Genomic DNA, 22753 nt, shown 5'->3' with positions numbered 1-22753 from the left:
CTTTCTTATCACAGAGCTCTGAATGTGCAACCCCAGATGCCAGGCATCTCATTGCTTTATAATAACTGTGCTGGGCTGGCCTTGGTTTAGGACCCTGAGCTGGGTAATTGATGATCTTTTGATTTTGGCCCATTGGATCAATAACCATCACATAATAATAATGATGATGATGATGATGATAATAATAATGTCAATTTACTGAAAGAGAGAAAACACAGCAAGTAAAGCACAATGGCTGTGATGGAGCCCTGCATGCAGGTCTAATTGTGAAAGTCTAAACTAAAAAAAACATGTTATTCATAGTGAAAGAAATGTTCTGCAAGTTGGTGGGGTTCGCGGCCATTTTCTCGGAGACCAAACGTTATGAAGCAGCAAGGGTGTGTGTAGAACTCGATGACCTCCGCATCACGTGACGAGTCCCGCTTGTCTTTCTGGCGTGACGTCACCAGAGCGCGACGTTCCGTGAAGTCTTCCTTGTATTCTGCATCGCGAGCCGATCGCCAGAACCCACCGACCTCCCGAGGTAAGTGAATATCCATAATGCCGAGAGCAGGCTGCTCCAAACTCTGGCCCTCCAGGTGTTGCTGACCTACAACTCCCATCATGCTCTGGCTATCTGTTTCACTCAAAGGATCATGGGAGTTGTAGTTCGGCAATATCTGGAGGGCCAGGGTTTGTGGGTCCCTGATAGAGCCAGGGTTTGTAACCCAGCCCTCAAGGATTGGAGGTTGAGTTCCTGTGGGGACTGATAGCAGTCTGGGCTGTCGGGGGGGTTTGACATTTCATGTCCCTTGGCCTAAAGCAGTTACATCACCCTGCCAGACCAACACAAAATCCCAAGCACCCCTGCCTCGAGACAGTACTTTCTATTGACTTAAATTCCAAAATATGACACAACAGGGATATTGTGTATGAAATTAACCTGAAGTTAAAAACAAAGTAACAAAATGAAAATCTAAAACACACACATCTGCACATTGGAAACTGCCACACACTCACTGACCGACACACACTCACTGACCGACACACACTCACTGACCGACACACACTCACTGACCGACACACACTCACTGACCGACACACACTCACGGACCGACACACACTCACTGACCGACACACACTCACTGACCGACACACACACACACACTCACTGACTGACACACACACACACACTCACTGACCTGACACACACACACACACACTCACTGACCTGACACACACACACACACTCACTGACCTGACACACACACACACACTCACTGACCTGACACACACACACACACACTCACTGACCTGACACACACACACACACACTCACTGACCTGACACACACACACTCACTGACCTGACACACACACACTCACTGACCTGACACACACACACTCACTGACCTGACACACACACACTCACTGACCTGACACACACACACTCACTGACCTGACACACACACACTCACTGACCTGACACACACACACTCACTGACCTGACACACACACACTCACTGACCTGACACACACACACTCACTGACCTGACACACACACACTCACTGACCTGACACACACACACTCACTGACCTGACACACACACACTCACTGACCTGACACACACACACTCACTGACCTGACACACACACACTCACTGACCTGACACACACACACTCACTGACCTGACACACACACACTCACTGACCTGACACACACACACTCACTGACCTGACACACACACACTCACTGACCTGACACACACACACTCACTGACCTGACACACACACACTCACTGACCTGACACACACACACTCACTGACCTGACACACACACACTCACTGACCTGACACACACACACTCACTGACCTGACACACACACACTCACTGACCTGACACACACACACTCACTGACCTGACACACACACACTCACTGACCTGACACACACACACTCACTGACCTGACACACACACACACTCACTGACCTGACACACACACACACTCACTGACCTGACACACACACACACTCACTGGCCTGACACACACACACACTCACTGGCCTGACACACACACACACTCACTGGCCTGACACACACACACACTCACTGACCTGACACACACACACACTCACTGACCTGACACACACACACACTCACTGACCTGACACACACACACACTCACTGACCTGACACACACACACACTCACTGACCTGACACACACACACACTCACTGACCTGACACACACACACACTCACTGACCTGACACACACACACACACTGACCTGACACACACACACACACTCACTGACCTGACACACACACACACTCACTGACCTGACACACACACACACTCACTGACCTGACACACACACACACTCACTGACCTGACACACACACACACTCACTGACCTGACACACACACACACTCACTGACCTGACACACACACACACTCACTGACCTGACACACACACACACTCACTGACCTGACACACACACACACTCACTGACCTGACACACACACACACACTCACTGACCTGACACACACACACACACTCACTGACCTGACACACACACACACACTCACTGACCTGACACACACACACACACTCACTGACCTGACACACACACACACTCACTGACCTGACACACACACACACACTCACTGACCTGACACACACACACACACTCACTGACCTGACACACACACACACACTCACTGACCTGACACACACACACACACTCACTGACCTGACACACACACACTCACTGACCTGACACACACACACACACTCACTGACCTGACACACACACACACACACTCACTGACCTGACACACACACACACACACTCACTGACCTGACACACACACACACACACTCACTGACCTGACACACACACACACACTCACTGACCTGACACACACACACACACTCACTGACCTGACACACACACACACACTCACTGACCTGACACACACACACTCACTGACCTGACACACACACACACACTCACTGACCTGACACACACACACACACTCACTGACCTGACACACACACACACACACTCACTGACCTGACACACACACACACACTCACTGACCTGACACACACGCAGTGACCAGACACACACTCACTGACCTGACACACACGCAGTGACCAGACACACACTCACTGACCTGACACGTACTGTCACTAGTTTGACACTCACTGACCTGACACGTACTGTCACTAATTTGACACTCACTGATCCGAAACACTCACTGGTTTGACACGTGCTGTCACTAATTTGACACTCGCTGACCTGACACGTACTGTCACTAGTTTGACACTCACTGATCCGAAACACTCACTGGTTTGACACGTGCTGTCACTAATTTGACACTCACTGAACCGACCCGTACTGTCACTTATTTGACACTCACTGACAGACACATATACGTTCTCTCACACACACTCACAAATCATCTTTTGTTGTTGTTATTTTTATTTAAGTCCACCCATTTGGGAGAACTGGAGTGGATCACTTCCCTGGGGTCCAGTGTGGGAATTGTGTAATTTTCATGCTGTTCCTCTAGTACTGTCTAGTGATGCTGGTTCCTGAGTGACACCATAACCCGGCTCCCGGCATCACCACAGGCCACGCAAGGGAGCAGTGCCGGAAGATCATGCTTTTGGTGGACCCTTTGCGTATCACTGGTTGAGAAACAAGAGTCTAGAGCACACTGACGGCTAATGTTTATTTACAGGTTTTGAGGATTAAGATTCATATGCAACCTGTAATATTGTTATAAATATTATTGTTATTAATGTAGCTTTGACATACTCTGCAATAGTTTACAATATTAATATGGAGATACAACAACTAATAGGACAAACGGTTACAGATGTTAAAGGAACCCGGCAAGGACCATAACCACTAAAGTCAGCCATAGTGTTTATGTTACCAAGAGTGCGCACCATCCCAGAGTAGTTTGTCCAACCATTTATAAAGCAATAATGTCACAGTCTGTGAACTTTGCCGAAATAGAAAAAGTCCCTTCATTGTGATATCGCCGTTGGTGGTCCGGTCGCTGCATGTGCAGGTAAAGGTGAGATTACATACCACACACCTGTCCATCGCGGGCGTCGTCATCTTTCTCGTGCTACGTCTCTTCAACAGTGCCAGCAGCTGATGTCACTGCTGTGATTTCACGCATGTGCCAGAGTACAGCATTGAGGTCTATGCGGAACCAGAGAGACCGTGGGATCATCCATAGACACAGCCAATACCCTGCAGCTGTCGGGATTGACTCTTAGACTCTGCCTTAAGTCTAAAATTCAGGCGGAGGAGAAATACAGGAACAAAGTAGTCTCTCTGCTCTGTATATCTCTTGACGAGGTTTGAATTCCAGTGAAATTCCTACACAGTCAAAGTTAGTATTCCATAAAAATTCTATATTTATGAAATACTACTTTTTTTGGAGGGGTAACGGTGCTGCTTTAATATGATGTGACAACTTACCTGTATATGTGCTGTATCTAGTCTTCTCTTGCAGTAAAAGACCTATGTCACTGTAGAATCAAATGGAAACTATAGTGCCAAGAAAACAAAGTTGTTTTCCTGGCACTATAGCTACCTATAATTCCCCACTGGCAGCCGCTAGAGGTGGAGTTAACCCTCAAAGCTAATTATTGCAGTTTATTAAAAACTGAAATAATTACTTTTGCAGGGTCAAGGTGACTGGGACACTGCACCCAGACCACCGTAGTTTCCCTTTAAGCATGGCCAATGCAAGACTGCTTTTATTGACTGAGAGCGCTCAGCCGACACTTTGAGCCAATGAGCACTGTTCTGTATAGGCCATGCTTATCATCGATCTTGATGATCTCAATAAATCTATAGGAAAGCATTCGGTGACTAGTGAGCATGTGTGCAAATCGCTTGCTGCACCAATCAGCAGCTCCTCATTGAATCCGTGCTTCACTGTGTACCTCTGCTGGTATAGAAGCAGTCTGTACAGTCTGTGTTCGCCTCGCTGGTTTGAGGCAGCCCTACCATAACATTGCTAGGTTTCACATATTTTCTGGACAGCAAGTATTGTTCTTGCAGTGTCTCTTTTAAAAGGATTTTGTGCAGGCGGTGGGTTTTCATTCCAGATTTAAAGGAAGGGTGACATGAAATTGCAACATGTTTAATTTAAGACTACTTTCAGCATACCGGTAGTTTTTTTTAGGTAAATAATGTTCGATCTTGTCCAACTATAACTTTTGGATTATTTGTCAAATTCTCTTTGATTCTCCAAGTGATGTTAAAGGAGCACTTTAACCTCTTAAGGACACATGACATGTGTGACATGTCATGATTCCCTTTTATTTCAGAAGTTTGGTCCTTAAGGGGTTAAGCTCCAAAGCTGCATCTTAATGTAGTGGTTTTGGTGCATGCATGCAGCCTCTTGGTAGTGTAAAACATTACTGTTATGATTATTTCAGAATAGGTGGTGTGGCTGATTTGAGGACACTTTCCTGGTGCTGAACTACAGATAAGGTCACAAATTAATATGCTTAACCCCTTCGCAACGCTAGGCGGAAATTTTCCGTCATTTACTAAAGTTAAAGGATCACTATAGTGTCAGGAAAACAAAGCGTTTTTTCTGACACTATAGGGCCCTAAGGGGGCCCCCATCCTCAGGGCCCCCCTCCTGTGGCGCTGAAGGGGTTAAAACCCCTTCAGCAGTTTACCTTAACCCCTTAAGGACACATGACATGTGCGACCTGGCATAATTCCCTTTTGTTCCAGAAGTTTGGTCCTTAAGGGGTTAATCCAGCGCCGGGCTCCCTCGTCAGCTCCCAAGTGGAGCGGAACGGCAAGTGCCGCTCGCATTCAAACAGCCCATAGGAAAGCATTTCTCAATGCTTTCCTTTGGACGCTCTGCACGATGGATGCAAAATTCATATCCAGCGTCGCAGATGCGCCTCTAGCAGCTTTCAGGAAGACAGCCACTAGAGGCTGGATTAACCCCTAATGTAAACATAGCAGTTTCAGAGAAACTGTTTACATGTGAAGGGTTAAAACCTGAGGGACCTGGCACCCAGACCGCTTCATTGAGCTGAAGTGGTCTGGGTGACTATAGTGTCCCTTTAACTTCAGATCGCTGCAATTGCGGGGTTAACGCACACGATCGTGCTGTCCCTGCAGCTGTGATCGCTCTGACAGGCTGTCAGAGCGAGCACATGTGCTGCATGGACTACTAATCCACCTCCCTGTGCTTCCGCGGTCAGTATGACCTTTTCCCTGTGTAAAAAAATAAAATAAAAATAGTTTAAAATCTCACCCCCTCTTAACCCTGTAGTCAGTGATCAATTGGCAGGGACTATATTTTACTGTGAGCTGGGGTTAAATTTATTTTATGAATTAATTGAAATATTTTTAAATTGTATATTTAGCTAGCTAGGGTGGGTGGAAGTAGTGGGGAAGTTGGTGTTAGGTTAGCTAGTGGTTAACATTTAAAAAAAAAAAAGCTTTAAAAAGTAGAAAACAATAGTTTGAAGAAAAATGTTTTAATAACGTTTAAAAAAAAAAGTTTTTAAAAAATCCCACCCCCTTTCCCCAGACCTAATAAAAAATGAACACCTTCCCTGCCAGTATATCACTGCCTAAAGTAATCAAAATACAGATCACAGTATTAAACTGTGATCTGATTTTTTTTGTTTGTTTGTTTTTTTAACCCCTGAGGGTAAACTTTTTTTTTTTATTTTTTTTTTACCCTCAGTGTTTCAATTTATTTAACTGGGGTGGGAGTTATGGGAACTTGGGGAATTTACTGTTAGTGCTGCTTACTGCTAGTTAGGGGTTAGCAGTAAAAAAAAGTTTGCAACAATTTTAAATGTGTAAAAAAGGTTTTAAGAAAGTTTAAAAAAAGGTAAAACAATTTAATAAGTAAATAAAAAGTTTAAAAACAAATTTTAAAAAGCGTAAAAATATACATTAAAAATGCTCATTACCACTACACCTGGAACAAACTAGCGAAAAAATGATCCCACGCTAAGGTTCAAAATATGCCTTTTGAAATAACCCTGGATGTATTCTTTAAAAAAATTAAAAAAAGGTATGTGTTTGAGGGGTATTTTGTATAACAAACCAGCTAAACTACTTCAAAATGGAACATGGACACAGCATAAAACGTCAAAGTTAAAAAATAAAAAACTGTCTGAGTCTCAAATGTGCCCCTTCAACATCCATATATACCTGGCAAAGGTACATACGGGGGTATTCCTAAACTCCGACGGCATAGCCGAGCAACCTATGAAGTGTTATACTGCCATAGCACACATAAAGTTTGCAAAATGTACAGTAGTAGCTCACTTTGTGGGTCAAAAATGCAGAAAAAATGCTTATTACCACTACACTCGGTACAAAATAGTAAAAAAAAGAAGTCCCACGCTAAGGTTCAAATTATGCCTTTTGAATTACCCCGGTGTGTATTCTTTAATAAATCGTAGAGATCGACCGATTATCGGTCTGGCAGATATTATCGGCCGATATTCTTTATTTTCAGCAATATCGGTATCTGCCAATAAAGATACTGATATTGCCGATAATGCAGAACAGGGCCGCCATCAGGGACCTGGGGGGCCCAGCACACTCTACCTTACTTTTGCAAGTCCCGCGGCAGTCAGAGCATTTCCATGGGTTACCATGGCAACACTCCGCACGGCACGCAGGCCTCGAGAGTTAGACAGGGGAGCTGCTGGGAAGGTAAGTAAGAGTGTGCTGGGCCCCCCAGGACCCTGATGGCGGCCCTGTTGCAAAAGCATACAATTACAAAAAGCTCAATTTTACTCCAATATTTAGCAGAGATTGGCGATGAAATGGCTACGTGAAACGAGATCTGGGCTGGCTAATGTCGGTTCTGTCCATATTCCTGTAGTTCGCTGACATTCTGTGAGCTGTGGTGGCTATAATGCTGTAAGTAACCCTTTAAAGAGGACTTGTCATGCCTCAAACAATCTATGCTCATTAGATTGAGCCTAAGATTTTATCTGTACATTGTGCTGGCAGTTTTTCTAGCAAATGTATAGATTAGCAGAAAACTTAGTAAGAGCTTAGTAAATCAATATATTTCACACTGAATACACCGTGTATCTTTGTGATATATGGTGTATTCCATGTATGTGCAAGTCCTGGTATGTGAATTGTTTCATTAAAGGTGCACTTTAAGGTAAGATTGTGCTCGGGATCTCCAGGCACCATAACCATTTCATTGAGACAATATTGTTATGGTCCCTAGAATGTATAGAAAAATATCATATCTGGGTTTTATGCTATGGTTTTAGAGCATTTCACAGTTGCAATTATTTAATCTCTATTTTACATCATAAAATAGAGATTTTATATCTATATTTTTACTATGTATTTGTTGCTTCCAGTTTGTGAAAAATGGCACAAACGGGTGATATTTTTTTCTAACAAATGTGCCCACCACTCTAAATGGCAAGGTTTCTGTGGCAGATATTCAGCTCACATCCTTCCTTTATGATTAATATATTTTTAAAAATCCTTTATATTGTGTTTGTTTGTTTTTTGTTTCTTTTTACTATTACCTGTAATCCTGCTTATTTGTCTCACATTGTAAAAACGAATAGTGAAATCATCAGTGTAAAATAAAATAAAAATCATGTATCTAATCACGGACTTCCCTTTCAGCATGTTAAACCACAGATCATAGTGTAACACTACCCTTTGTCTCTCTTTTTAGTCAGGGCTGATCACCAAGATTTGGATCTGCAAGGCTCTACGATGGGCAAGGACAGGAATCAGATGACAGAGAAGATTTTGAATCTCACTCTGGAGATAATTCACCTGTTGACGGGAGAGGTGAGGGATACCAATAGTGGAATATCACAGGGACATTCCTGTTATCTTAAAGCATGCATTGTCACATTTCAGATACATTTTACTTTAATCCACGCAGCACCCACAGAGTACCTTCCTTTTATCTCTGCCTCTCACCCCCCATAACTGAACTCTTGTAGACAGGTCATGCAGTCAAGGCTTTCCCTCCTTCAGGGCCGGATTAAGAGCACAGTGGGCCTGGAGCTGACAATTATGATGGGCCTAATTACTGACTCTTATCGACCCAAATCCCTAAAACAATCATACCTCCCAAGCGTGATGTATCTGATGGAGATGGTGCCCGAGGGAATCTCATAGGATGCAGCTATAAGAAAACACATACTCTATGCTAATCTCTCTCTAATTTATGCTTTCATCTTTCAAGTAAATCCATGACCCCTAACAGCAGTGTCCAGTGAAGCAGGAAGTCAATGGGCGGGGTAAAAGGGTGTGCCACTGGCGCAAATCACGTGACAAGACCTGCCAAAAGGGGTGAACATGCCCAAAAAGGGGGCATGTTTGTCCAAAGAATTGGAAGGTCAGCCTGGCATGAATACATGTCAGGCTGCCTGCCAATCCTGCAGGCTGCCCAACTAAGGACATACTATGCAGGCAGCACCTTGAGCTTGACATAAATGCGTCTAGTAATGCGCTCACTCCATGCTTTCTAAGGACTGTCCCCTAGCACTCGCTGGTCCACTTGTCTCCTTACCTTCTTACTAGCAGGCAGAAGTTCCTGGTATATAGTCTGAGACAGAGAAAAGGTGTATGTAGTGAGTGTAGAAGAAAGGGGACATGCCACAGTGTTAGAGAGACCAATGTCTGCATTACCTAAACTAATTTTAATGTCAGCCAGTCCACACAAGTTTTGTTCCCATACATCTCTCTTAAGCTTCCAAACTTAAAGGGACACTATAGTCACCAGAACAACTACAGCTTATTGTATTTGTTCTGGTAAGTAGAATCATTCCATTCAGGCTTTTTGCAATAAACACTGTCTTCAGTGAAAATAACTCCACTGGCTGCTCCTTAGATGGCTGCTAGAGGTGCTTCCTGGGGCAGTACTTCCTAGTGTGCAGCACTGCCATTCAGTGTCTCCACCATCTGCATGCAGACACTGAACTTTCCTCATAGAGATGCATTGATCCAATTTATCTTTATGAGGAGATGCTGATTGGCCAGGGCTATGTTGGACTTGTGCTGGCTCTGCCCCTGATCTGCCTAGTTGACAGTCTCAGCCAATCCTATGGGGTAGTATTGTAATTTGCTCAGACCACCACTTCTGAGCCAGCAGCTGCAGAATTGAATACAAGTAATATTTTACTATATTTAGGGAGGCAAGAAGGGGCCAGGGTGGTGGTTTTAACATAATAGGGTCAGAAATACATGATTGTGTTCCTGACCCTATAGTGCTCCTTTAAGCAAGAGTATGTGAAGAGTAGTTAAGGTTGCCACCTTTCTTGGAAAAAAAATACCGGCCTTAATCATTTGTATAATTAATTAGTTATGCGTGACATCACATGATGTAAATCACAAGGAGTGACATCAGAGAAAATTCTGTAAAATCACGAACAAACTACTCACAGTTTGATTCTGCTGTATAGATGGATTGCTCCCAGTGTCTCCCTGTCTCCCAGTGTCTCAGTGTCCCTATGTATCACAGTGTCAGGGTCCCCATGTCGCCCAGTCCCCTAGTCTGCCAGTGTCTGTGTCCCCATTTCTCCCAGTGTCCCAATGTCTGTGTGTCCCGGGGACACGGAGAGACCCGGGGACACGGAGAGACCCGGGGACACGGAGAGACCCGGGGACACGGAGAGACCCGGGGACACGGAGAGACCCGGGGACACGGAGAGACCCGGGGACACGGAGAGACCCGGGGACACGGAGAGACCCGGGGACACGGAGAGACCCGGAGAGACACGGAGAGACACGGAGAGACACGGAGAGACACGGAGAGACCCGGAGAGACCCGGAGAGACCCGGAGAGACCCGGGGCCACGGAGAGACCCGGGGCCACGGAGAGACCCGGGGCCACGGAGAGACCCGGGGCCACGGAGAGACCCGGGGCCACGGAGAGACCCGGGGCCACGGAGAGACCCGGGGCCACGGAGAGACCCGGGGCCACGGAGAGACCCGGGGCCACGGAGAGACCCGGGGCCACGGAGAGACCCGGGGCCACGGAGAGACCCGGGGCCACGGAGAGACCCGGGGCCACGGAGAGACCCGGGGCCACGGAGAGACCCGGGGCCACGGACTGGGATACAGACACTTGGGGACAGTTGTGGACATAGACATGGGGACACTGGGACATATAGGGATACTGGGAGACATGAGACATGGGACACAGACACTGGGAGACATGGGACACAGACACTGGGAGACATGGGACACAGACACTGGGAGACATGGGACACAGACACTGGGAGACATGGGACACAGACACTGGGAGACATGGGACACAGACACTGGGAGACATGGGACACAGACACTGGGAGACATGGGACACAGACACTGGGAGACATGGGACACAGACACTGGGAGACATGGGACACAGACACTGGGAGACATGGGACACAGACACTGGGAGACATGGGACACAGACACTGGGAGACATGGGACACAGACACTGGGAGACATGGGACACAGACACTGGGAGACATGGGACACAGACACTGGGAGACATGGGACACAGACACTGGGAGACATGGGACACAGACACTGGGAGACATGGGACACAGACACTGGGAGACATGGGACACAGACACTGGGAGACATGGGACACAGACACTGGGAGACATGGGACACAGACACTGGGAGACATGGGACACAGACACTGGGAGACATGGGACACAGACACTGGGAGACATGGGACACAGACACTGGGAGACATGGGACACAGACACTGGGAGACATGGGACACAGACACTGGGAGACATGGGACACAGACACTGGGAGACATGGGACACAGACACTGGGAGACATGGGACACAGACACTGGGAGACATGGGACACAGACACTGGGAGACATGGGACACAGACACTGGGAGACATGGGACACAGACACTGGGAGACATGGGACACAGACACTGGGAGACATGGGACACAGACACTGGGAGACATGGGACACAGACACTGGGAGACATGGGACACAGACACTGGGAGACATGGGACACAGACACTGGGAGACATGGGACACAGACACTGGGAGACATGGGACACAGACACTGGGAGACATGGGGACACAGACACTGGGAGACATGGGGACACAGACACTGGGAGACTTGGGGACACAGACACTGGGAGACTTGGGGACACAGACACTGGGAGACTTGGGGACACAGACACTGGGAGACTTGGGGACACAGACACTGGGAGACTTGGGGACACAGACACTGGGAGACTTGGGGACACAGACACTGGGAGACTTGGGGACACAGACACTGGGAGACTTGGGGACACAGACACTGGGAGACTTGGGGACACAGACACTGGGAGACTTGGGGACACAGACACTGGGGGACTTGGGGACACAGACACTGGGGGACTTGGGGACACAGACACTGGGGGACTTGGGGACACAGACACTGGGGGACTTGGGGACACAGACACTGGGGGACTTGGGGACACAGACACTGGGGGACTTGGGGACACAGACACTGGGGGACTTGGGGACACAGACACTGGGGGACTTGGGGACACAGACACTGGGGGACTTGGGGACACAGACACTGGGGGACTTGGGGACACAGACACTGGGGGACTTGGGGACACAGACACTGGGGGACTTGGGGACACAGACACTGGGGGACTTGGGGACACAGACACTGGGGGACTTGGGGACACAGACACTGGGGGACTTGGGGACACAGACACTGGGGGACTTGGGGACACAGACACTGGGGGACTTGGGGACACAGACACTGGGGGACTTGGGGACACAGACACTGGGGGACTTGGGGACACAGACACTGGGGGACTTGGGGACACAGACACTGGGGGACTTGGGGACACAGACACTGGGGGACTTGGGGACACAGACACTGGGGGACTTGGGGACACAGACACTGGGGGACTTGGGGACACAGACACTGGGGGACTTGGGGACACAGACACTGGGGGACACTGAGCTGGGGGACATGGGAACATAGTGTCTCCGTGTCCCAATGTCTCAGTGTCTCCCAATGTCCCTATATCTCACAGCGTCCCCAAGTGTCCCAGTGGCCCCAGGTGTCCCCTGGTGTCCCTGCGTCCCCTGGCGTCCCCTGGCGTCCCCTGGCGTCCCCTGGCGTCCCCTGGCGTCCCCTGGCGTCCCCTGGCGTCCCCTGGCGTCCCCAGGCGTCCCCAGGCGTCCCCAGGCTTCCCCAGGCTTCCCCAGGCGTCCCCAGGCGTCCCCAGGCGTCCCTGCGTCCCCAGGCGTCCCTGCGTCCCCAGGCGTCCCTGCGTCCCCAGGCGTCCCCAGGCGTCCCCAGGCGTCCCTGCGTCCCCAGGCGTCCCCAGGCGTCCCTGCGTCCCCAGGCGTCCCTGCGTCCCCAGGCGTCCCTGCGTCCCCAGGCGTCCCCTAGTGTTTCAGTGTCCCCATGTGTCCCTGCTGCCTTTCCCCCCCATCCCTCACTTACCTGAGCTGTAGAGCTGCTGTCTGGACTCTGGGCTGTGTTGCTGCTCCCCCACGGATCAGTGAGTAGTAGAGAGAGGCAGGGATATGCTGTGTAACTTCCTATCCCTGCCTCTCTCCACATGCAGTGACCCCTACTGGCCGGTGCTGGTATTGCAGAGTAATTTCCATTTATTCTGAGAAAATTACTTGCATTTGAATTGCCGGTATTACTGCAATACAGGCAGCTTAAAATACCAGCTGTGCCAGTAAAATACCAGTCAAGTGGCAAACGTAAGAGTAGTGTGCAAAAAAAAAACTTTTTTTTTTTAAATGGGCCTATTCCATGGGCCTGGGCCTGGAGCTGCAGCTCCATCAGCCCCTATGTTAATCCGGCCCTGCCCTCCTTCACCCAAAATGTATGCAAATAGGAGGGTGGCTGAAACCAATAACTGAAAACTTCATGGAGTGGACGAGTTGGCAAAGGCAATGGTTTTGTTAAGGATTCAAACTGTTCTTATTGCAGCCTTGTTAGTCTGAGATAGAAGGGAGTCAGCCCATTTTGGCTGCTGTGGGAACTCAAGGAATATTCCTGGTTTACAAAATGTAACGGCTGAATTATGTCAGCTGCCTCCATAATCTAAATAAGAGCACAGTGCTGAGATTAGTAGCGATATGTGTTTATTTCTTAATTATATAGGATTATATCATTATGAAAAAAACAGAAGAGAATGGTACAGCAAGAAATACAACCACAACTATGCCTTCTCCTGAGTACGAGGACAAAGACCAGAAGATCCGGGTTCTCGCAAATTTGATCATTCAGCTGTTGAATGAAGAGGTGGAAGAAGAGGTGAGAGTGACTGGAACAAAGTTCATATAGACTGTCTGATAATCTTGGCAAATGTCCGGAGCATGGCTGAGAAAAGCCAGGGCCTAGAACGGTGCCCAGTGTTTCCTAAACCAAGTGATTGTGTATTCTTCCCTAGATTAGGTCATGTTGCTATGGCAGGCGCAATCATGTAGAAAGTAGAAAGAATATTCTCTTTCAAATGATGATATTTTGTATATTGTCCTCTAAAGCTCGCCTATCATACAACAAGCAGAGAAAATATGAATTTTACACCGGTAGCAGGTTTTAAAAATTAGACCGCATGTGAAGACATTGCCAACAATATTGCTACTGTCACCTGATTTTTTTTTTTGGAGGGATTTTTTTTAGAAATCTAGTATTCTTCAGCACCTCTGAGTTCAGGCAATGGCAGTGATCCTTGGTATTTGTACAGACAAACTGATGTTTGTGGTGGGTCCCAGATCTGGAAACCATTGTGAATGGGTTTTAGTGAGTGACTTCTGTTTTTATATTTCATGTGTCTCTCTTAGTGTGAAAGCGTCCATCTCCAGTTCTCTGTAGTGGAGGAGCACAAGTATGTAGAGGACCATGACGAGGTCCATGAGTTGGTGACTAAACCACTGGGTAAGTGCAGAATGTTCTCTTTAGGAATGCAGTTTTCAGTCTACTGTTAAAGTGATTCAAGGCACTATAACCATTTTATCTTATTGAAGTTGTTGTTATAGTGCTGGTAGTCCCCAAACACTGCCTCTCCATTTAATGTTAAACTGTTTAAACCTAACATTGAATGTCCACCCACATCCTGCTCACCCACTAGAGATTGGACTTAGGCAGACATTACACTAATTACATTTTGTCAGTTCTCCACAATTTCCAGTTTAGTATTCAATCCATTTGTTTTTAAAATAAATTCTAGTATATGATGTGTAGCCCCAGTTTTTACATGGAAAAGCTGCTTTTGTTTGTTTTAGGGCAGGGGTAGGCAACCTTTTGGCTCCAGATCTTTTGGGCTACATCTTCTGTGGTGCTGTGCCAGAATTATGGGAGATGTATCCCAGAACATGTGAGTGCCAAAGGTTGCCTACCCGTAAACATAGGGAATGGTAAAATCTAAACGCAGAAATAGGATACAGAATGGGGAAGCTAATCTTTGAAAGCTGAATTTTTTTTTTAACAGTCAAGATAAAAATAATACATCATCTTTGTCTGTAAAGCAAAGCACAATATACAAGGTACACATTAATGATGGATGACAAAATAAAACATTTCCTCAACAGTTGGAGATGAAGTGAGTCCTGAGGTTATAACCATAACAGAGATTGTTACAGAGCCAAGTGTGAGTGATGAACCGGAAATCCAGGAGGATATAGTAACTGAGGAAACGTGTGAAGGTCAGTATGATCTACATACACTGTGACACAGAACTTCTGACACACTTACTGTACATTAAAGGAACACTAATTTTTATGGTGCCACGGGGCCTCCAGGTACAGTCTTACCATAAGGGGTTAGACTGTTAAACCCCAAAGTAAGACTCCAGCGCTGATCCTCAGGTCCCCCAGGTAGTATCCAGCTTCAAGATCTCCGTTTCAGGAAGTGCGGAGTGCTGCCGGGCATGGGCGCCGCTGATTGACTAGAGCGGTCAGCTGATTCTTTCAGCCAATCAGTGGCTCTCCATTCATAAAAACTGTCTTGTAAAGGGTATGCTTTTTTTTTTTTCAAACCAGTTTTATGAATAAGGAGTCACTGGCTGAGCGTTTCATCTGACTGCTCTCGGTCAATCAGCAGCTCACTTACCCGACGGCACTACGCACTTTCTGAACCTGATATTCTGAAGCCGGATGCCGTCTTGGAAACCTGAGGGTCAGCGGAGAATGGCTTAACCGCCTAAAGGGACTATCCAGTGCCAGGAAAACAAACCTGTTTTCCTGGCACTGGAGAATCCTGGAAGGCCCCCCTCCCTCCCATGGGGCGCCTGGAACCTGGGGGCGCCCATCCCATGTTGCTGAAGGGGATAAAACCGATGTCCCTCGGCGATGGGTCAGGCTCTGCCCACGCTCCTCGGCTGACGTCGGTGGGGGAGACCTAATGTGCATGCGCAGCAATAGCTGTGTGCGTGCATTAGACCTCCCTATAGGAAAGCATTATTTAAATGCTTTCGCAATGCGCAAGAACACAGGGCCCTTTAATATCTTAAATATGTACAGGTAGTTATATACACACCTTCTGTTATTGATAGATTTTTATAATGTATTTTCTGTGCCTTTGTTTAGCAGAAGTGCCCAGTGAATGCCATGTACCTGAAGCAGAGCATGACATTATATATTCAGAGGATTATGTAGAGGAAGATGGGATTGCTCAGGATTACCAGGTATTAACTATAAGATTTATATCTCTGATTCATGATCACATTTAGCTCCTGAAGTAGTGCGAATACCCTTGTCTGCAGTCACTAGTTGTTAAAGGAAAGCCTTATATCCGTAAACTTTACACGTGTCATAATGTTTAACTTCACACTGTCAGTTTTCAAAAATGTTATTACATTTGGGGACTATTAGCACAGCTTGTAAGGGCAAGATTCCCCATCATAACAGCTTTTACATTGTGTAACTGCGACTGTAGAGGGAGTAATCTCTGTTACAATGTAGTGTAAGTGGTTATAGTTAGTCCTTGGATGGCAGACACTGTATAACAGCTTGGGCATTGGTTCTTCTTCAGCCTGATCTTGTAGTCAAGCAGTTGGAGGACCACTATGGGTGTGATATGAGTCTCTGTGATGGTTGGGATTGTGGACAGTGCCTCATTAACCGCTGCTAACTTACTGTCTGGCAGTGGTTTTCCAGTGATCTTTTGGTAATCCTGTCAGGTGGTCAAGGACTGCTAGCTGATCATCTTTCTTATATCTGTGGTTTTACCATCTTGGGGCAGAAATTCAGGTTGGCAACTCTCTGTATGATGTTTTGTGTAGTCCATCTAATTCCAGTTGTGAGTGTTCAAACGTTGTGTATCTAACTGTTTTGGTATTCGTGTAGATGAAAGGTCTCTAATTCATCTATTGTTCCCAAATACGTTTCATGTGTCTCCTCTCATTGGGTCTGTTGTTGTAGTCAAGCAGGTTTAGATTCACGTTTCGTGTCCAGGAATGGTCTGTTCCAGTAGCCCACTTGTCATCAGATTGCCCTGGTTCTCTTGTTACCTCTGATGCTCACCATAAAGACTTCTCTAGGGATGCACCGTTCCTATGGAACGCCCTTCTCCTCTCTTAGACTTTCACCCAGTCTTCACTTCTTTAGAAAGCGTATCAATTAAACTGTGAGCAGCTTTCCCTCCCCGCACCCTGATTCCTCTTCCGCAACTGTCATCAAAACAAAACACCAAGCCCTCAATAAAAACTATCCCAGCAACCTACTTTTCTACCCTACCCTTACCTTATGTCACTATACCCCACTCCCTCTAGCATGTAAGCTCACTGAGCAGGGCCTCAATCCCTCTGTTACTGTGTCACTATACCCCACTCCCTCTAACATGTAAACTCACTGAGCAGGGCCTCAATCCCTCTGTTCCTGTGTCACTATACCCCACTCCCTCTAACATCTAAACTCACTGAGCAGGGCCCTCAATCCCTCTGTTACTGTGTCACTATACCCCACTCCCTCTAGCATGTAAACTCACTGAGCAGTGCCCTCAATCCCTCTGTTACTGTCACTATACCCCACTCCCTCTAGCATGTAAGCTCACTGAGTGGGGCCCTCAATCCCTCTGTTACTGTGTCACTATACCCCACTCCCTCTAACATGTAAACTCACTGAGCAGGGCCCTCAACCCCTCTGTTTCTGTCACTATACCCCACTCCCTCTAGCATGTAAGCTCACTGAGCAGGACCTCAATGCCTCTGTTCCCGTGTATCCAACTCGTCTGGTTACAAATGGGTGCATATTCCCAGTTCCCTTGCAATTGTAGTTATTGAAAAACTGCAATAATTACTATCCAGGGTTAACTCAACCTCTAGTGGCTGTTTTTTTTTTTTTTTTTTTTTTTTTTTTAAACCCCATTTGGAACACTGGGATGGAGGGGGGCACTCTAAGGAGCTGTTTATCTAGCACTATAGTTTCCCTTTATTGACTCTCTCGGCATGACTTTCATGTTACTCTCATATTATTGAGGTGGGTTGGTAAATATAATTTGTTGTCTTGACCAGGGACACTTACGGGTGATTGATGTTTGCCATTTCTAAGGCAGTGTAACCAGGGTATATATATTTATTTTAACCAAGGGTATTTATTGTGCTAAATATATTAGCCAGACTACACTCCAATGTCTGGATAAGTGATCTATGGACATATCTTGCTCACTATTTATTTCTATGTTCATGACCATTGTTACATGTAATGCGCCTGAAGAAATGTACATGTATAAATCCAAGTGAGCATTGTTTCTATGTCACAGATTGAGCAAGGAGATGAGATCTTTCACGTGGAGTGCAAGGATGAAATTGTTACAGAAATCCATACAGGTGCGATAAGCCATTTACATTTTTTAACTTATGTAATCACTGTACTGTCCCTGAAGACCTGCATTACTAACTGGTAACGGTTTGCTGCCCCGTAGAGGTGTAGGTAATTTATTTCAGCCCTATAAGATTATTACATGGTTAATAAATTTTACATCCACTTGTCCTGCCCCATGTTATGTTTGTTCACCTCTAACTGGGCAATGTACTGCCTACCAATCACATAGCTAACATCGATCCCAGAACTTTCCTCATTCTCCTACCTGCCCTTACCAGGATGCTACCCATTAACATTCCATTAGAAGCATTTTAGACTTTCCACATTCTTTATTATACTTATTGAAAAAGTTCCCATTTTTGTTGTTTTTCACATCTGATTCATTGTTATAAAGTTTGATTAGTAACATCCCTTTGTTAATGCCTTTCTCTATGCCGCCTCTCCCAAGCTATTCGCTGACATCAGAACTCTGTTTAGCTCTGGGATTAGTGTAGTTATAGAGTTCAATGTAAAAAATGATACAAATACTGCATCTTTAATTAAATATCACCCCTTATATTTAAATGTAGCTTAAAATTACCTTAACGTTTTTGTGTATAGAAGAATTGTATTTAATTTTTTGTGTGATAGATCTGTTTAAAGAAGATCTGTCATCCACTATTTTTAATATAGTAATCATTTCATCAATGATAGAAAGGAAATACATTTTATTTAAACAAGTATAGGAAATAGAAAAAACAGAAAAACTCATCCCTACCTTTAGTAGGATCCCTAAGCCATATACACACACACACACCTTAGGTCAGACAGTGTTTGAACTTGACAGTCGGGCTGATGACGTCACTGCTCTGTGCAGGGAGTGAAGCTGGGAAGACCATAGAGACTGTCTGACCCAAGGTACATGTATAAGGGTCTGATCTTATGCCATAAAACTTTCTCAATGGAGTTTATGGAACATGTATTTCAGTCCCCTGCTGCAATTTGAGTGTAACTGCTGTTTTCACTTGACCTCTAAATATACACAACTAGTCCGAGTGTATGCACACCATTCAAGTTGTATAGCATATACTCTTGACATCAGGAACCAAGAGGGCAGGCTTACCGCGGCAGCAAGTTATTCTTTATTTGACCAGTAGATGCAGTTATAAACTATGCCAAGAACACAGGGCCCAGATTTTCTCCTGAATTGTGCAATGGTTTCCATTCTTTATTTTGAGTGTTGTCTAACATTTACCTATCTATGCTTTTCACATATCACCAGATATGCCGATCTGCTTTGAAACACAGCCTGAGGAACATGAGATCACCGTAACCGTCCCAGACTTTTCAGCAAACGAGGAAGTAGTTACTGAAAATCTTGATGGAGCAACTATTATTGGCCACAATCTAGCAGATGAAAGTGCTAAAAAATATGTTATAATTCAGGCTCAGGACATAACTTCACAAGGAGAATTGATTCTTGCAGACTCTGTCAACGAACACACAATTATATTACCTGCTCATTTTAAAAAGCCTAAAAGCAGAACCCTCAAAGTGCAGAGAATTCTGGAAAAGGCACAAAAACGCAAAAAGTTTAGGACGAGCTTAGCAGACAATTTAAAATTTTCAACTGACATAGCGGAGAAGGCAGAAGAGTGTATAGTATTTTATACCGATAATTTGGACCTAGTCACACACAATGTTCAAGAATCAAATCCTGTGGAAGCTGAGAACCAACATGCATGTTTAGACTGTGGGAAATCGTTCCATAAGAGCTCGTATCTTACTTCCCATCGGAGGATCCACACAGGAGAGAAGCCATTTGTGTGCTCGGATTGTGGGAAATGTTTCCGCAACAACAGGAGCCTTGTTGTACATCAGAGAATTCACACGGGAGAGCGTCCATTTGCGTGCAAAGATTGCGGCAAATCTTTTATTCAGGTTTCCAGTCTGCTTTCACATCGCAGAATTCACACAGGAGAGAAACCATTTTTATGCTCCGACTGTGGTAAATGTTTTAAAGAGCGAGCATCCCTCATAAGGCATCACCGGATTCACACAGGCGAGAAACCGTTTATATGTAGCGAATGCGGACGTGGTTTCAACCAGATCACACATCTTGTTACACATCGGAATGTGTACGAAGGAGAATGTGCCGATCCATTGAGTGCCAAGAATGTGGATAAAAAAAATAAAGAAAAGAACCAGTATGTGTGCCCAGAATGTGGCAAATGTTTCAGCCAGAACGCATACCTCTCTGCCCATCTGAAAATTCACAAAGGGGAGAAACCATTTATGTGTGCTGATTGCGGTAAGTGCTTCAGCAAAAACCGGAATCTTCTTATACATCAGCGTATCCACACAGGAGAGAGACCCTTCTCCTGTCAGGAATGCGGGAAAACATTTAATCAAGTATCTAGTCTTCTATCACATAAGCGGATCCACACTGGAGAGAGACCTTATTCATGCACTCACTGTGGGAAAGGTTTTAAAGTGAAATCATCGCTTGTCCGACATTACAGAGTCCACACGGGTGAGAAACCATTTACATGCCCAGAGTGTGGCAAGTGTTTTACCCAGATGCCACACCTGATCACACATCAAAAGATTCACACCAGAGAAAAATCCTAAGTCTCCTTTCAATTAGGTTATTGTTATATAAACAGTGTTTTGTGCCACAGTATAAGTCTCAGACTTTCTGGATCCATGTCCTTCTACAGTGGATGTAAATTGAGAGAAACAATGTATCTCCATGTGGCACTAACATTAAACACAAACACTTACACTTCCTTCCTGTATTTTATTTTTTTATTTAAAAAAAAAAAAAAAAAAAGTAAAAGTTTGGATGCATGTTGAGAATAGAAATTCTTGTTTGAAGTAAATTGAAAACCAGATAAAAATGTGAAGTTCTGCAATAAGCCATGCTTGTGTATTTTGTTTTTTTAAAGCCATATTTCATACCATTGACAAAATAAGGGCTTTATTACTATAGCAGTTATTTCTACAAACGTGTAGATTTTATTGCTTCCAAGACATGCTAGAATTACTGAGTATTTGGGTGAGTGGTAAGGGGGAAAGAGTTGCTTTATATTTAAAAAAATAAATAAATAAATTTTTTCAAAAAATCAGGATGTCGCTGTCTCCATTTAAAGGGTTACTCAGATTAACATGAAATCACTTGTTTTTATTAGTGATCGCTTTTATCCTTGTGTGTGTCTCCACGGCGTTTCATGGGAAGGAAGTAGGTGAAGAATGTTCAATAAGCACAAATTGATAAACACAGCGAAGAAATGGTGGATTGGCGCTTAGTACAAAAGGAAAGGCAACTACCCCCAGTGCCCAAAACCACAAAATGACAAAGTGAGAGAAATGAATATAAGGGGGGTGCAAATAAATATACAATACTTGGCTGTATATTTAGTATAGTGAGTTGGACACCTCCTGATCTTCCTATAATAGAAACATAAACATATGCATAGTATAATACTGTAACACAAGAAAAATTGATCAATTATGAAGGTATTGGGTCAGTCACAATATGCAGAGCCACATAAAGCTGGCTCTGACTTCGAAGGCAGATGAATAATAAGCTTATTCTAGCTTTCAGATTCCTAAGCAGGATAGCTCTTTTCCAGCCCCTCAATGAATTTCAGGATATCCAATATGGTGAAAAAGAAATAGACTTTACTGGATACAAAATAACACTGGAAACAAAAGTAAGCTTAAAATAAATAGTCCACAACACTAACGCGTTTCGACCTCTATGTCTTTGTCAAAGTGTATAGTGGATGCTGGTCTTCTCTTTAAATAGTTGTATTAGGTGTCCAGTTTGGCGCTGTTTGCCGACGTCCGTCTTCACTTCCGGGTTCATTGAACTTTCACATCCACGTGACTTGACGTCCGGTCACATCATTCAGACTTCGGCGTCTGGCGTATTGATGTCATTTCCGGGTTCTCTATGTTTT

General features: G+C 45.4%; 1 protein-coding gene across 1 annotated transcript; it reads left to right on the top strand.

Moving 5' to 3' along the window:
• Positions 1–393: 393 nt before the first annotated feature.
• LOC134585401 (zinc finger protein 892-like) lies at positions 394–21847 on the top strand. Its single transcript, XM_063440813.1, has 8 exons — positions 394–523; positions 8721–8839; positions 14149–14301; positions 14832–14925; positions 15579–15692; positions 16575–16672; positions 18748–18814; positions 20071–21847. Exons 1-8 carry the CDS (start codon positions 394–396, stop codon positions 21417–21419), a joined length of 2124 nt encoding a protein of 707 aa, XP_063296883.1. The 3' UTR covers positions 21420–21847.
• The last annotated feature ends 906 nt before the right edge of the window (positions 21848–22753 follow it).

This window comes from Pelobates fuscus, chromosome 1, assembly GCF_036172605.1.
Source record: "Pelobates fuscus isolate aPelFus1 chromosome 1, aPelFus1.pri, whole genome shotgun sequence".
NCBI lineage: Eukaryota > Metazoa > Chordata > Amphibia > Anura > Pelobatidae > Pelobates > Pelobates fuscus.
This window is presented reverse-complemented; position numbering and strand designations above follow the sequence as displayed.

Bases quoted from the DNA above. Each gene is read 5' to 3' on its own strand.
- LOC134585401 (XM_063440813.1), top strand. From the start codon at position 394: ATGACCTCCGCATCACGTGACGAGTCCCGCTTGTCTTTCTGGCGTGAC. The intron at 16,673-18,747 runs GTATTAACTATA...TCTATGTCACAG, and splicing joins GGATTGCTCAGGATTACCAG to ATTGAGCAAGGAGATGAGAT. The intron at 18,815-20,070 runs GTGCGATAAGCC...ACATATCACCAG, and splicing joins TGTTACAGAAATCCATACAG to ATATGCCGATCTGCTTTGAA.